The sequence below is a fragment of the Colletotrichum paranaense genome, assembly GCF_030867605.1.
Source record: "Colletotrichum paranaense strain IMI 384185 chromosome Unknown Scaffold_27.1, whole genome shotgun sequence".
In the NCBI taxonomy this organism is placed as follows: domain Eukaryota; kingdom Fungi; phylum Ascomycota; class Sordariomycetes; order Glomerellales; family Glomerellaceae; genus Colletotrichum; species Colletotrichum paranaense.
The window spans coordinates 46,765-60,707 of NW_026848985.1; the positions used below are offsets into that span (position 1 = coordinate 46,765).

At 52.7% G+C, this 13,943-nt stretch overlaps 4 protein-coding genes across 4 annotated transcripts; 2 read left to right on the forward strand and 2 right to left on the reverse strand.

The window, feature by feature from the left end:
- Positions 1–477: 477 nt before the first annotated feature.
- Positions 478–1,495, forward strand: CPAR01_16613 (quinate dehydrogenase; the record flags this gene model as incomplete). The annotated part of the gene is made up of 2 exons (XM_060500858.1): positions 478–1,341; positions 1,400–1,495. 2 exons carry the CDS (start codon positions 478–480, stop codon positions 1,493–1,495), a joined length of 960 nt encoding a protein of 319 aa, XP_060340373.1.
- Positions 1,496–3,413: 1,918 nt separating this feature from the next.
- CPAR01_16614 (quinate permease) lies at positions 3,414–5,213 on the reverse strand (the record flags this gene model as incomplete). Its single annotated transcript, XM_060500859.1, has 4 exons — positions 3,414–3,762; positions 3,820–4,191; positions 4,255–4,437; positions 4,501–5,213. 4 exons carry the CDS (start codon positions 5,211–5,213, stop codon positions 3,414–3,416), a joined length of 1,617 nt encoding a protein of 538 aa, XP_060340374.1.
- A 1,979-nt stretch (positions 5,214–7,192) lies between these two features.
- On the reverse strand, positions 7,193–9,677 carry CPAR01_16615 (uncharacterized protein; the record flags this gene model as incomplete). Its single annotated transcript, XM_060500860.1, has 2 exons — positions 7,193–9,308; positions 9,508–9,677. The coding sequence occupies 2 exons, from the start codon at positions 9,675–9,677 to the stop codon at positions 7,193–7,195; spliced, it is 2,286 nt and encodes a 761-aa protein (XP_060340375.1).
- A 1,242-nt stretch (positions 9,678–10,919) lies between these two features.
- On the forward strand, positions 10,920–13,589 carry CPAR01_16616 (shikimate dehydrogenase substrate binding domain-containing protein; the record flags this gene model as incomplete). The annotated part of the gene is made up of 1 exon (XM_060500861.1): positions 10,920–13,589. One exon carries the CDS (start codon positions 10,920–10,922, stop codon positions 13,587–13,589), a length of 2,670 nt encoding a protein of 889 aa, XP_060340376.1.
- Positions 13,590–13,943: the final 354 nt, after the last annotated feature.

The following is a 13,943-nucleotide window of genomic DNA, read 5'->3' on the forward strand; positions in this document are numbered from 1 at the left end:
AGTTCTTTGCCGGAAGTCCCCCTCTGGAATCGCAGCGACATGCCGATGGGAAAAGCCCTGATGCGGATTCCACGCGATCTCAAGAAGCCCGTCCCAGTGCCCCGGACTTTTCCCCGTATTCCGCAAGAATGATTAATTCGATACAGCTATCATTGGACCGATGAAGCTCCATTTGGAGACAAGAAGAAGGGAACAAGAGCGAGGCACAAAAAGTGGCTTCCATCAGACCCCATATCCCCCCCATTTTCTGCGGTTGACAATTCCCACCGTATTTTAGACTAAAAAGAGCCCTGGTTTTCTCCATTTGTTGCATCTTGCCATAACGCCATTCCTACCATTCTTCAGTCAGTTGCACAGAAGAGCCTTGCAGATATCATTCGAAACTTTCAAGCAAGAGAGAAAGAGAGACAGACAATCCTTGATCTCATCCCAGCATCACTCACTTTCTTAAACTCAACCAACTCACATCAAGCAACAATGGCCAGTGCTGCTCCCATCGACCAGGTGGAAGACACTATTGCGGTCAAGATTGAGCAGCTTGACCGCCACGGTTATCTGTTTGGCCAAAAAATCACACATTCCCTGTCACCACTCCTGCACACCACCATTTACGAGGGCATTGGCCTGAACTGGGAGCAAATGAGACTGGACTCGGCAGACTTGTCGCTGTTTCTGGAACTCATCAAGCACCCCAAATTTTACGGCAGCTCAGTAACCATGCCCAACAAGGTTGCCATCATCCCTCACCTCGACGAGCTGACGGATGAGTGCCGCGATGTTGGCGCCTGCAACACACTCTTCATCAGAGAACGCGACGGCAAGCGGATATACTGCGGCACCAACACGGACGTAATCGGCGTCCGTGAGTCTTTCGTTCAGAACGTCACCGACCCTGATACCGTCTACCACAACAAGCCGGCTCTTGTCATCGGAGGCGGCGGTGCGGCCAGAAGTGCCGTCTACGCTCTGCGCAAGTGGATGAAGGCCACCGATATCTACCTCGTCAACCGTGACAAGAGCGAAGTCGACGCAGTCATCGAAGAGTGCTCCGCGCGGGGATATGGAGACAATCTGTATCACGTCTCCACCGTCGAGGAGGCGAGAGACCTCGACGCCCCCGGCGCTATTGTGGCGTGCGTACCCAACTTCACTCCCAAGACAGCAGAGGAGATTGTGGCGCGTGAGATTATTGTCGAGTTCCTGAACAAGGATCGCAAGGGCGCTATCCTCGAGATGTGCTATAACCCCACGCCCTACACAGAAATCGGTGCCCTCGCAGAGGATGCCGGGTGGCAAGTGATCCTGGGCACTGAAGCCATGATCTACCAAGGTCTTGAACAGGTCAGTCAGCACAAAATCTGAACCCCATTCAACATACACATTTCTAACATCTTGATAGGACCGGTACTGGACTGGCAAGGAGGTTGACGAACTTACCGTTCAAAAGGTAAAGGATGTGATTGCGGCAAAGCTGTCACAACACTCAAAATTGTAAAATAATAATGACCACCATAGACAACTTGCATAGCTAGATCCTCAGCGACTGTTTTAACAGAGAACGATGACTTTGATGAAGCTTCATAAAGTCTGGATAGATGCATGATGCTATTCCTATCTTAACTGAGTGAATGGTGCCTTGCATCTGAATCACACACCGCGTTGACCTCATGCACAAGTTTGACGGTATTTCCTGGCCGTTTTGCGCACAACTCTTTCACAATTTCTTAGTCAACTTGAGCTGAACATGTGCACCATGTTTAGGAAGACACGTAGGCTAGGTGTTTGGACGGTCTTTGTCCTTTCAATGCAAATTGGTAAAACATACACCAAACAGGGACTGGTAACCTGCGGATAAAGACTCTCCCATAAGCTGGTACACACCAAGAAGATCCTTGCAATTCTCCACATTACCTCTGTCAGCGTGATCTATCTAACCTGAGCGGCGGATCAGCATAGCTGCGAGCCCAGAGCCCCAGATAGTATCGTCCACGAGCAACGATTTCGACGCTGGAGAATGATGGCCACCAAACTCATCTAGGTCTAGTGATTGTCCAGTTCGAAGATGTGTTATCTTGTGTCCACATTCAAGGTGCAGTGAACCCTGAGGCGGGTGAAATGAATTCGACCTAAAATAAAAGAGAGGTACGGATATTTGTATCCAAATATTCCGATTTGCTGCCCCTGCATTGATTCTGTTCCTCTACATGCTTGATCCACTGAAGGGATAGTAGGGTTACACAACGAGATGGAGTATTTGCTTCAATCCTCGTCTGATTGGATTCAAGTCGATTCTTTGTATGAGGTGGATAGAAACAACGTACTGAGTAGGTAGTTGTGTTTTAGACAACGGACAGCCGTCCTCAGTGCAAAATGCTTCGATTTCATCTCACAGAATGAACGGCAGTCTTCGCCCAATGCAATTGTTCCTATTCCTCGCAATGATTTTCCAATCTAAGCAAAAAATCTGCCAGGTTTCGAGTCCAGGAAGATTGATTGTGCATGGTCCCGGACGAAGACGATGTGACATATCGTAGGCCCCGGGACGAAAACATTACGGGTGGCCCTGAGTTGCTCCAGGAAATACGTTTCCACCTCTGCCCGAGATCACGGTGACCAGACAAGTTTTGTCCCCAGAGAATGGACCAAGGGCAACTCGTAACCTTTTGGTCTGTAACTGTACCGTGCATATACATTGCGAGTTTCAGTAACATTTACCCGGCGTGCGCTCTTATTTTCGTGAGCCGCAAAATACCCCTGCACTGACGATCTTCTCGTACCACAATTGAGCTTTAGAAGGCCCAGATGGGGATCATTCCCTCCACGCTGTGCTTACGAAATATGATCAGGTCTTGCGAAGTACATGTACAAAACGCCTCGCGTATTGCAAGGCCCATCATTGATCTGTAACTGTAGAAGTATTTGAAGTCGTCTTTTTCCAGCTGTGGTTTGCTTTTGGTTCTTCGACCTTAACTAACTCCTCTCCCGCGCCGAATAGAACAAGAAGATACAGATTCACAACCACCAAGACGGGTGGCCAAACGACTAGCCGTCACCATTCAAACTGTCCGTCCTGCCACGACAGCCAAGAGCGGGACTTTGCTTACTTTGCTTAATATTGCACCTCGTGCAGGACCTCGGCTTGGCATCGGTATCACCCCTGGTTCGCCTACATTCCTCCCGTCCTTATTAACCCTCGACACCCTCGCTCGCTCTACCCCCGCTCGTGCGTAGACTTGGGACTTGTACTTGTGTCTCGGGTGTGACTCGCTGATTCGCTTTATGGGTCACTTGGGGAATCGGCTCGGGATGGAAGCTTGTGAATTCCTAGAGACTGGAATCTTGGAATATCCACCTAGCTGCTCTAACCATTCAAACGTCCTTCATATCATATTAGTAAACCGTGAACCCATTCATTAAACGCTGCCCTTCCTCTCTACCTGGTTGATTTCCGCATCATCAGACTTCTCTCCGGATCCATCGTCGGAGTATTGTCTGAAACCCTGCTCCTCCGCCAATTCGGCAATAATGGTCTTGTTTGCCCTCCAGACAGGCTTAATGGTGAAGAGACGATCCATGGTCTCCAAAGGAATGGACTTAGTCTCAGGCATCAGGAAGAAGATGAAGATGGCGGAGCAAATCATGAGCGAGGCGAAGAAGAAGTAGACTCCATAGCCCCACGCATTAAACATTTGCGGGGTGAAGCGAGAGATGATGAAGTTCCAGAACCAGTTGTTGGCGGCTGCGCTAGCTTGACCAAGGGACCTGAGAGTACATGTTAATGATATGGCCACGGATGACATGATGTAGACTTCGGCATACCTAGTGTTCTGGTCGAACATCTCAGAGTTGATGACCCAAGGGGTACCGTTCCACGAGGGCGTGTAGAACACTGTCCAGAGGTAGAAGAAAACCATAGCGGAGATACCGCCGCTGGAAAGGCCGCCACCGTTTCCGGATGCCGGGTTGAGAGCGAGGTAACCACCAATGTACCACATGCACAAAGAGCCGCCAATGGCACCAATCATCAGCAGGTTGCGACGACCGAGGTGGTCAATGAGCCACAGAAGCCACACGAAGGTCACAATCGTCTTGACGACACCGAAAATGCCAGTTGTGAGGAAGCTGGTGTTGGTACCGGTGATGCCAATGCTCTTGAAGACCGTGGGGCTGTAGTAGTTGATGGCGTTGATGCTGTTGAGGACTATGTTAGTGACTCGGCTACGTGTTGTTGAACATGGAGGATTGCTCGCTTACCCAGAGCCGTTTTGCCACAAGAAAAGCATGCCGCCAAGGAAGAAGCGCCACTGGACCTTGCTCTGCTTGAGAGAAGCGAACGGCTTCCAGAAACCGGCGCCAACTTCCTGGCGGTAGCGCTCGAGGTCGGCATCAATGTATTGAACCTCTTCAATGATGTACTTGTCTTCAGGGGACAGGTTTCTGTGAAAAAGCGGTTGTTAGACTGAGGGTCATAAGCGAAATAATGGATTGTGGGGCACATACCGCATCCAGCAAAGAGCCTTCATCGCCTCCTCTCTCTTGTACTTGGAGAACAGCCAACGGGGGGACTCGGGGATGAAGAGAGCTCCAATGAGCAAGAGGCCGGCAGGAATCAGCTGGACGGCGAAAGGAATGAGCCACTGGCTGTGACTGGGAGCCATGGTAGAGTCGACGCCGTAGTTGATCCAGAAGCCGACGAGGCCACCGATTTGCCATCCGAGTTCGTAGATACCGACGAGACGTCCACGCACGGCGGGAGGAGAGAGCTCCGAAATGTAAATGGGAGTCATGTTGGAGCAGCCTCCCACACCGATACCCGCAAGTACTCTGCCGGCGAGGATGAGACCGAGGCCGCGCGCGCGGTTGGCGCCGAGCATCATACCGGCACCGAGGAGGAAAATCGTAGTGAACAGCATCAGACTCTTCTTGCGGCCAAGGAAGTAACTGCTGACGTAGGCGAACAGACTTCCGAAGAAGGCACCAGCCTGGTAGACAGAAACGATGTTGGACTTGAGCAGAGCCAGACCGTCCTTGCTGTAGGAGGCAAACTGGAACTCCTCCATGAAGGAGGGCAGGGCGAGAGTGGTTCCGATGAAGGCAGAGTCATAACCGATGGTGCAACTGGCGAAGGACGCGATGATTGCACAAAAGTAGACGCGCCAGTTGTAAACCGCCTTGGGCGTCGGGCGGTCCTCTACGAGAGTGAGGAGAGCCATAGTGATAATTTGTTGGGAGGTGTCTGGCGGTTGCTGGTGTTCGAGGCGAAGTTGAGACCGTCTGAACTCCAAGTCTTCGAGGTTGAGGTTGAAGAGTCAAGAGTCTTAAGGAGAGACGGGGAAAAAATCAGATTACGACGGTCCAGGGTTGCCTTTGTTATATGGATGCGTCAGGGCTCTCTGGCTCTCCAACAACTTGGTAAAGACTGACTGACAGGTGGCGCACGTATCGGTTCGTCTGGGGTAAAGTCTGGGGGTCTGGAGCAGCGGAGTTTGGGTCATCCCACGGGGAGGGAATCGAGCGGCTGGACCGTGGACGAATGGGATCTGGGGTACGCTACACGAACAAACTCGCTCATGCGTATGGAGATTCCGGAATGTTGACTCTGGGGTGAACGCTTCTCCCTCCAACTAGATGGTTGTTGGACTGGCGCGCCGTCTCCGAACCGGAGCAAAATCTGCAACCTATGACTGACTCGTTCTCCATAACGCGTGGAGCCCGGCAGACATGTTCTTCTCCGCACCAACTATCTGCTTCCGAACTAGATCCAATCTCATAGACCCCCAAATGCTGGAGAACCCCTGTCCAGACCGGGGCTGTGGGTTGAATGTTTATCCTGTCAGCGCTTCTCTATTGCCATTCGACTGTCTCGCATTGCACGTGGACGTCGTCCGACATCCCAACTTGTGCCAATCCCAACGGAACGGAATGACAGCAATGCGGGTGAAGAAGCTGTTCCCCAGCTTTCTCTGCCTGTAACCTTACGCAGATATGGGGAAGATGCCTGGCCTACGGGGTGCATGCTGTGTCTGTCAAGTCGGCAGGGGCTCAAATCAGGTTGTTGGCGTGTGTGTGTGTGTGTGTGTGTGTGTGTGTGTGTGTAAGAGAGAGAGAAATACGCCAAGGTGGAGTTGAGAATATCCGGTCGAGATGCGCCAACCAAGCCACCGGGACGCTCTCCAAGGCCTGGCCACATGGTTATCGGCCACGAGTCCACGACAATTCACCTCACTCGGACTGTACGATTAAGCTGTCCTGGAAGTTGCTAGCGGAGACAACTTCTCGACCCTGCCATCACCGCCCGGATGATAATTCTTTGCCGCCAAGGACTGTGACTGCTTGGTGTTGAGTTTGTCCCACCTGTGATGAAGCCAAAAACAAAAACAAAGGGGGGGGGGGGGGGGGGGTTACCCAAGATACACGACTTGATTATGATGGCAATAGGGGCAAATAAATCTCTCTGCACGACTCTAATGTGTTGACAGGCCACGCGAATCCAGACCAAACCTCACATGCATCGTCTTAACCTTAAGTCTCCGCATTGAATAACCCCACGTGAATAGTTTCGTCGCCACAAAAATGGTTCTCGTTGGTATCCATAGACTTGGTACGTGCCATCAAACAATGAAAGTGGAGGCAAGCCGGGGCACAGTCTTAGGCTGTGCTTCATAATCACCTCCTGGCCACGGCCTCGACAGCCAAATCTGGGTACGGACAGCCTGGCCATTCCAAATTGCTCTGGTAAAACGTTGTGCTTCTGTCGGATGGTTGGATGCGGCACTTGGCGACCAGTCCTGTTCCTGATGATTGTAATTCCGTGGTGGGCTGCTCTTCAATTTGCCGGGGTTAAGTTCTGAAAGTCCTCGTAACTTCGTAAGTACATGTAAGAAGCCAAACCTCTTAGTCTTGTCAGCGGTGCAGGAGGGTCAACAAATAAGAGAGATGAGCCAACTGGCATTTCTTCAAGGAAAGGGACGAAAAAGGCTAGACAGTCCGAATGCACAAATCACTGCCCTTGGCGAAGCCCGCCCTGGATGAACACTTCTTCGTCACACCGCAAGACTTGTTTGCTAGCACTGCAGTATTGATCCGTTAGAACAGGGAGGACAAGGAGATAATAGTGACGTGCAGATAGTATTTCCAGAGACTGGAATCAATGTTCATTTTCTACTAAAGGTCATAATACATTATACTTCGCTCACATTCCTCCATACTCTCCCCGAAGCATGTCAGTCAAGTCTGACCCTGGGGCAAAGCCGAGATTGGCCATAAACTGCGGGTCGGCTTCCATACTATCTGTGCAGTCGATAGAAGCAAGCTCGTCCATAATGGCGTCGTAATCCACGCCGTGAGCGCCCTGCCCCATCAGATAGGGTGCCTGAGCTGACGACAAATGTCCCATGAAGCCGGAAGGAAATGCATCCAGTTGGCTCCCTGGCGTAAATGGCATGGTTCTTGCCGTTGACGGACTGACGGATGATGCTGTTGGTAAAAATCCGTTGCTATTAGGATGATGATAAGAGTCCGCAGGCATCGAGAAGTGCGGAAAATGCGAGTCCCTGCGAGCGGATGATGGGTGATGCGAGAACTGATTCACAGCCGGCTCGGCCTGAGCTGGTGTTTGCTCGCTCGGATCCGCTTCCATAGAAGAAGAATCCACGTTCGTCGTCCGATCTTGCCAAACAGACATCAGATTACCCATCAGTGAGTTCCACCGCGTCTTATCATCGTCGCGGAGAGCTTTGACGCAACTTTTGGTATTTGCGATGCTCATATATGTGACCAGGAGGGGCGAGACGCCGGCTGCGCCAAAGTGGGAAATCGAACTCTCCAAAACTTCCATCAGACTCCAGATCAGAGACACTCGAGGGTCGGCCATCAAAGTCAAGGTCGCGCCGAGGAAGGTGGCCTGGATGAGGAAAGCCGATGGGAGTATGGGTATCGTCGACGCTCCAAACACTACTGAATTGCAAAATGAGAAACGAGGATCAAGCACTTGAACAAGGTTCGCGGCACCAATCTTTGGACCCGCCCCCCCAGACTCAACACTCTGGTTCAGTGTGCGGAAGAATTGGTAGAGCTGATTGAAGGAGCTCAAAGACTGTGCAGGCTGTACAGCAGCTTCAACGTCCTCCAATCCGAATCCAGCTCTGGGCGTCCATGGTGCCCATTCCTCTGATCCGTTCTCCTCTGTCGGCCTATCCTTCATGTCGTTCGTCCTCATGTGCGGCGTCTGACCAAGCCTTAAGGAAACGATGGTGTCTAGCATAAGACAGGTCATCAAGACCCGGTCCAAAGCCGTCGAGTATGCTTCTTGCGTCGAAGAAGCCGACAGGCCCGAGATCGGTTCTCTTCCGCCGTTTCGTGATCGTCCATCTGCCAGGGCCATGGCGCCCCGGACGGCTAGACCGATCAATAGAGAAGCTGCTGCGGCGTTGTCCTGCCCCAGCTTCACCAAGGACAGCACTAGAAGTGCTTTCACATGGCCCAGTGCCATGTCAGTCTCTACTGGTATGAGACTACGGGCTGCTGCTGTTATCATACTGGGCCGGTCAGGTGGTTCTGAACCTCCTGGAGGCTGTGACGATGCCGCATCCTGGAATGCCCCGACGGCAAGAGCGCACCAGAGCTCAGCATGAGCAGCACTGTTATTTGAGTCTTCCGGGTCGATATCGAGACCGTCTGGAGGATACGAGGCCGCAGCGCTATCGAGAGTTTCTTTAGAGTTTAATATGGGAAGCCAACTGTGGGTGTACGAATAGTACACCTCTAATAATCGAGGAAAATTTCTTGGTAACTTGAACCTTCGCCGAGACCTGGAGCCATGCCGTTGCCTCGATACTGGTCCCTTTTGGGCGTCTGGTTTACGGTCAACGGCGTTAGGTTGCGGAGAGATGTCAGGACCATCCAACGGAGTCTCCCCGTTCCGTTTGTTGCGGCCATCACCTTCAGCATCCGATTCGTCTCCGGAAGTATCCTGGCGTGGGCTTATGCCGTCCTTGCCAGATAGGAGCCGGTCAATATCCTTATGGACGCGGCATCTCCTCCATCTTTTGTGAAGGCGATTGCCTGCCTCGCTGTCTTTGTCGAGGAGGAGAGATTGGCCGCCACCCCCCTCCTGCGTGAGTAGACCCGCCAGCTTCTCTTCTGTTCCAGGAACCTGGTCGAAGAGCCATACGAGGGCAAGCTCGAGAGTTCGGATCAAGCCGGTCTGGACGCCGCGCTTCTTCGGTGCGACATTGTATGTACATGGCCGCGACAAGGTAACACAGGAGAAGCATTGAGGTTGGACGCCATCACACTTCTCTCGGGCACTGTCCGCATAATTAGCAAAAGTTCGGTTCACACATGTAGTAAGCTGGCGGCGATAGTGACACTGAGACCAGCACCAAAGCCGATATCGCAACCAATGCGCGGAATGTTATCGACATAGCATTGGCTACGCCGAAACGCTTGCAACGGAAAAGCACCCGGGCTTGTAGTTCCCTGGGCATCTAGTCGCTTGGAGGAAACGCTCGGTAAGAAGGCAATGAAGATGAGAGAAAGGGAGAATGGAAAACAATGGTGCTGGATTCTGCTTGCCTTCTGCATTGGTCGCATGCACGAGATACCCTCTGGCGCTTTGGGACAGAGGTCGAGGTGACACTGTTCTCGGCATCTTGAGCCTTTCTCTTGGATGGCATCCTTCAGTCGTAGCCGCAAGCGGCAGGGTAGCTCCAATGGCTCACGCCGCGGAGGACGGCATAGAGGGCGCGGCACGAGAAGCGGTGATGTCGACGAAGAAGCTGCGAGGGCAAACGAGCGCGCGCTGCGAGCGATGATTGAAGCGAAGTGAGCAGCGACTGGGGTTGTGATTTGCGAGTGGATGTTGCGTTGCGTTGCGGCGAGCGGGATGAGCAAGGTATGATGGCACACGGTTGAGCAGCAGAAGCAGCAACTCCAGCCAGCAGTACGGATAGTAGCAGCAGTAGTATCAGACTCAGCAGCGGCCGTAGCAAACAGCAAGCAATGATGAGATTGACGTCGTCTTTGCTTCTTCTCCAAGATTTCCCGCGCGCTGTGCTGGACAGAGAGTGGGGAAATCCTGGGGTAACCTCACAGGCCGACGCTCGCGGTGCCGCCCTCAAAGGTTGTTGCTAGATCTCGGACCTCATGGGACAAAGGTCAGGTTCGAGAGGCTGGTCAGCTGGCATTTCTGTGGCATTAATTGGTTGCGAGATGGTGAGTACGGACGACTCAGCATGCGGGGTGTTAAGGAGATACTTTGAGTCTGCAGATGCTATCCAGATCTAGGAGTCAAGACCAGGGGGTTGGCGATGGCAACTCTTCGACTCTAGCTGGTACTTGCCAACGCATCGTAGACACAAGGGGCATTGACGAGGATCTCGTAGGCTACATCCTACTCAGTTCCACGCTCATCTCAAGTTATCCCGCCGCAAACCTCAAACAGCCGAGTTTCCTCCCCTCAACTCACACAAGAACGATCCCCCCACGCCCACAAGTAACTCGCTAACGTCCAGCCCATGGCTAAACATTTATCAGAGTATCCCACCTTAGCGCCGAGCAAGGGAGAGGGGCACCAATTTAGCACCGAGGGTCGGAACTGGGGAACGGCTTTGAAGTTGCTCCCACATAGTGACCTAACAATTCTGCCGCGGTGTGTTCGTACTACGGAGGACTTGGGGCGCGACTCAACGTGGACTGACTGACTGACTTGACTCTTCTCCAGAGAGAGCTTGACCTTGTTGGACTACAGCTGAACGGCTTTGCACGAAACATAGCATAACGACAAAGATATTCGCGCGCCTCGCCTTTAGAGTCCCAACTCGACACCGGCGCGTGCGCATGCATCCTGGGCTTTTCCCTCCTCCTCCTCATCAACCTACCTGCGTCTGCACTGCTACAGCTAGGTAGGCTGAGGAGCCATGGCGACAGCCGGAGTGAAGCGGTCCTACGTGGCCACCGCCATGAGCGATGAGGAGGACCATCACCACCACCAACTCGAGAATCCCGCAAAGTTCATCCGCGTCGACGGTCGCAACGGCCACGGCCACTCTGCGTCGCCTAGCCAGCCCCAGAGCCCGAGGACCAACAGCAGCAGCAGATATTCCATGGCTGCTTGTTCACGACCAGAGACGCCAATCACGAGACCAGCAACACCCGTGGCCCATCTTCCTGGCGAGGTTCCGCCATTCCCTGCCGATGCCTCCATTGTCCTTGCCGGCATCCGCGGCGCAGGAAAATCAACGCTCGCCATCATTGCCTCGACCGCCATGGAACGGAGGGCCGTCGACTGCGAAAAGGCCTTCCAACAAGTCACTGGCCTGACCAGTTTCGCGTACAAGAGGGCCCATGGCCCCGCTGAATGTCACCGTCGGCAGACAGATGTCCTTCGAGACCTCCTCGACCAGAACTCCAAGAGCACCTTGATTGTGTGCAGTTGGATGGAACGTGGGGTCCAGACACTCTTGAGGGAGTTTTGTCGTACACATCCCGTCGTTCACATCGTGCGAGACGTCAAGGCTATTCAAGAGCACCTAAAGATCGAGGATGAAGATAAGGCGAGAAACTTGCTGGCGGCCAGCAGCACCATTTTCCGGACATGCAGCAACCTTGAGTTCTTTAATGTCTCCGAGACGGCCGACCCATGGATCGAAACCGATGCCGCAAGAATTGAGGCTCAAGCTGGTGGTCAAAAGCCACCTGCTCCCTACCTGACTTTGAAGCGGGCCGAGAGGCATTTCTTAAAGTTCCTTAGTCTCATCATGCCCAAGGGCTCCATTCCCTTCATCGAGTCGGCTTTCCCGTTGGCTTCCATACCTACCGAGGACAGACGGTTCACTTACGCCATCTCGGTCTCTCTTTCAAGCCTGCTGAACAATGAACTGGCCATTCAAGAGCTCGAGACCGGAGCAGATGCTATTGAGATCGTCCTCGACGGAATCGCTGGTGCGCAGTCACTAGACTCCGAACGAGCCGCCGACATTGCCAGAATCATAGGGTCCATAAGGAGGAGCACCGTGATACCGTTAATGTACCACGTTGTTCTTCCAGATTCTTCAGAGTCAGTGTACACCGACTACATACTACACGGCCTGCGACTCTGCCCTGAATACCTCACTGTCGATCTCCGCCTCAACGACTTTCAACTATTGCACATCATCTCTATGAAGAGGCGCTCAAAGATAATTGGACATCTAACACCTGCGGCCGACTCCCCACCATGGTCAGACCCTTTCTGGATGTCACAGTATCATAGAGCACGGCGTCTAGGATGTGATCTGGTCCGGCTTGTCAAGCCAGTGACCTCCATTAAGGATAATTTTGATATCAGCCACCTCAAGGCTCTTGTTGAGGCTTCTACCGGCCACAAGATTCCCCTCATCGCTTACAACTCTGGACCTCGTGGGAGACACTCAGCGGCTATGAACCACGTCCTGACCAGTGTAGTGCCAGAGAAGCCCATATCATCGACTTACAACCCTAATCAGCCATGCTTGACAGCAGCTCAAGCGACGCAGGCACTCTACAACTCGTTCCTGTTCGACCCTATGAAGATCTACGTCTTTGGTGCCCACGTCTCTTACAGTTTGTCACCAGCCATGCACAATGCCGCTCTGAAGGCTTGCGGCATTCCGCACCTCTACCGACCATTCTCGACGCCTTCCCTGAACGGGCTGCGAGAGCTCATTGAGGATCCTTACTTCGCGGGTGCCAGTGTTGGCTTGCCCTTCAAAGTCGAAATCATCACCCTCACACACTCTCTAAGCCGACACGCGCAGGCGATAGGTGCAGTCAACACACTTGTTCCTGTTCGTCGACTAAATCCCGACGGCACTATTCCAGAGGACGAGAAGCTCTTCAACTGCCGTAATCGCGCCGGTCCGGTCAGGGCGCTCTACGGAGAAAACACGGACTGGATCGGCATTCGGGCTTGTATTCGCAGAGGGCTCTCTCCCGCCAATGCTGTACGAACGTCGAGCTGCGGTCTCATCATCGGAGCTGGTGGTATGGCTCGCGCGGCTACCTACAGCATGCTGCAGCTAGGAGTCAAGAATATTGTGGTCTACAACCGGACAATTACTAATGCGGAAAAGATGGTTAATCATTTCGCGCGCCTGTTGAAACGGCATGACCTACCGCTCCTCAGCGCAACTTCGGACGTGGAAACGAAATTTCACATTATCCGAAATCTGGATGAGCCATGGCCCGAAGACTTCCGACTGCCGACAATGATTGTTTCTTGCATCCCGACGCATAGCATTGGCGATGTCCCTGCACCCAACTTCGAGGCGCCACAGGCATGGCTGGGAAGTCCAACTGGCGGTTGTCTGGTTGAGCTGGGCTACAAGACACTGGATACACCGATCTTGAACCAAGCGAGAAAAGTGTCGCACCGAGGTTGGGTTACTATGGACGGCCTCGATCTGTTGCCCGAGCAGGGTTTCGCTCAGTTTGAGTTGTTTACAGGCAGACGAGCACCACGTAGGTTGATGCGAGGAGAGGTTTTCCGTGCCTATCCCGACGGGCACGATCGCTCCGCACTTGCACAGCTGCAGCCGCGCTTGAATAATATTGTCGAGCAGGAGCCATGAGATTTCTTTCCTATGGGCATGGAGTAATGATAACAGGAGACTATGATGAGAGAGCAGTGCATTCTATACTGCTAGCCAAGATACCACAGCAACGTACACGACTAATAAAATGAGTAAAAATAATTGACCCCATGTCTCACATGCTCCTCCGACTCCCGCATCCTTCCTGATTGCGAGGTTTTCTACTCGCTTTACAGGCGTAGACTTCATGTGCTCTATTGATCGATTTCTTTCTGACCTCAGCAAAGCAAGTGGATATGTGGGATGTTGTTACCGTCGTAGTAGCCGAGATTAGGGAAATCAGTCAATCAAGTACATTGCTCCGGGTCGGCACCACCTTCAGGTTCCATTCTT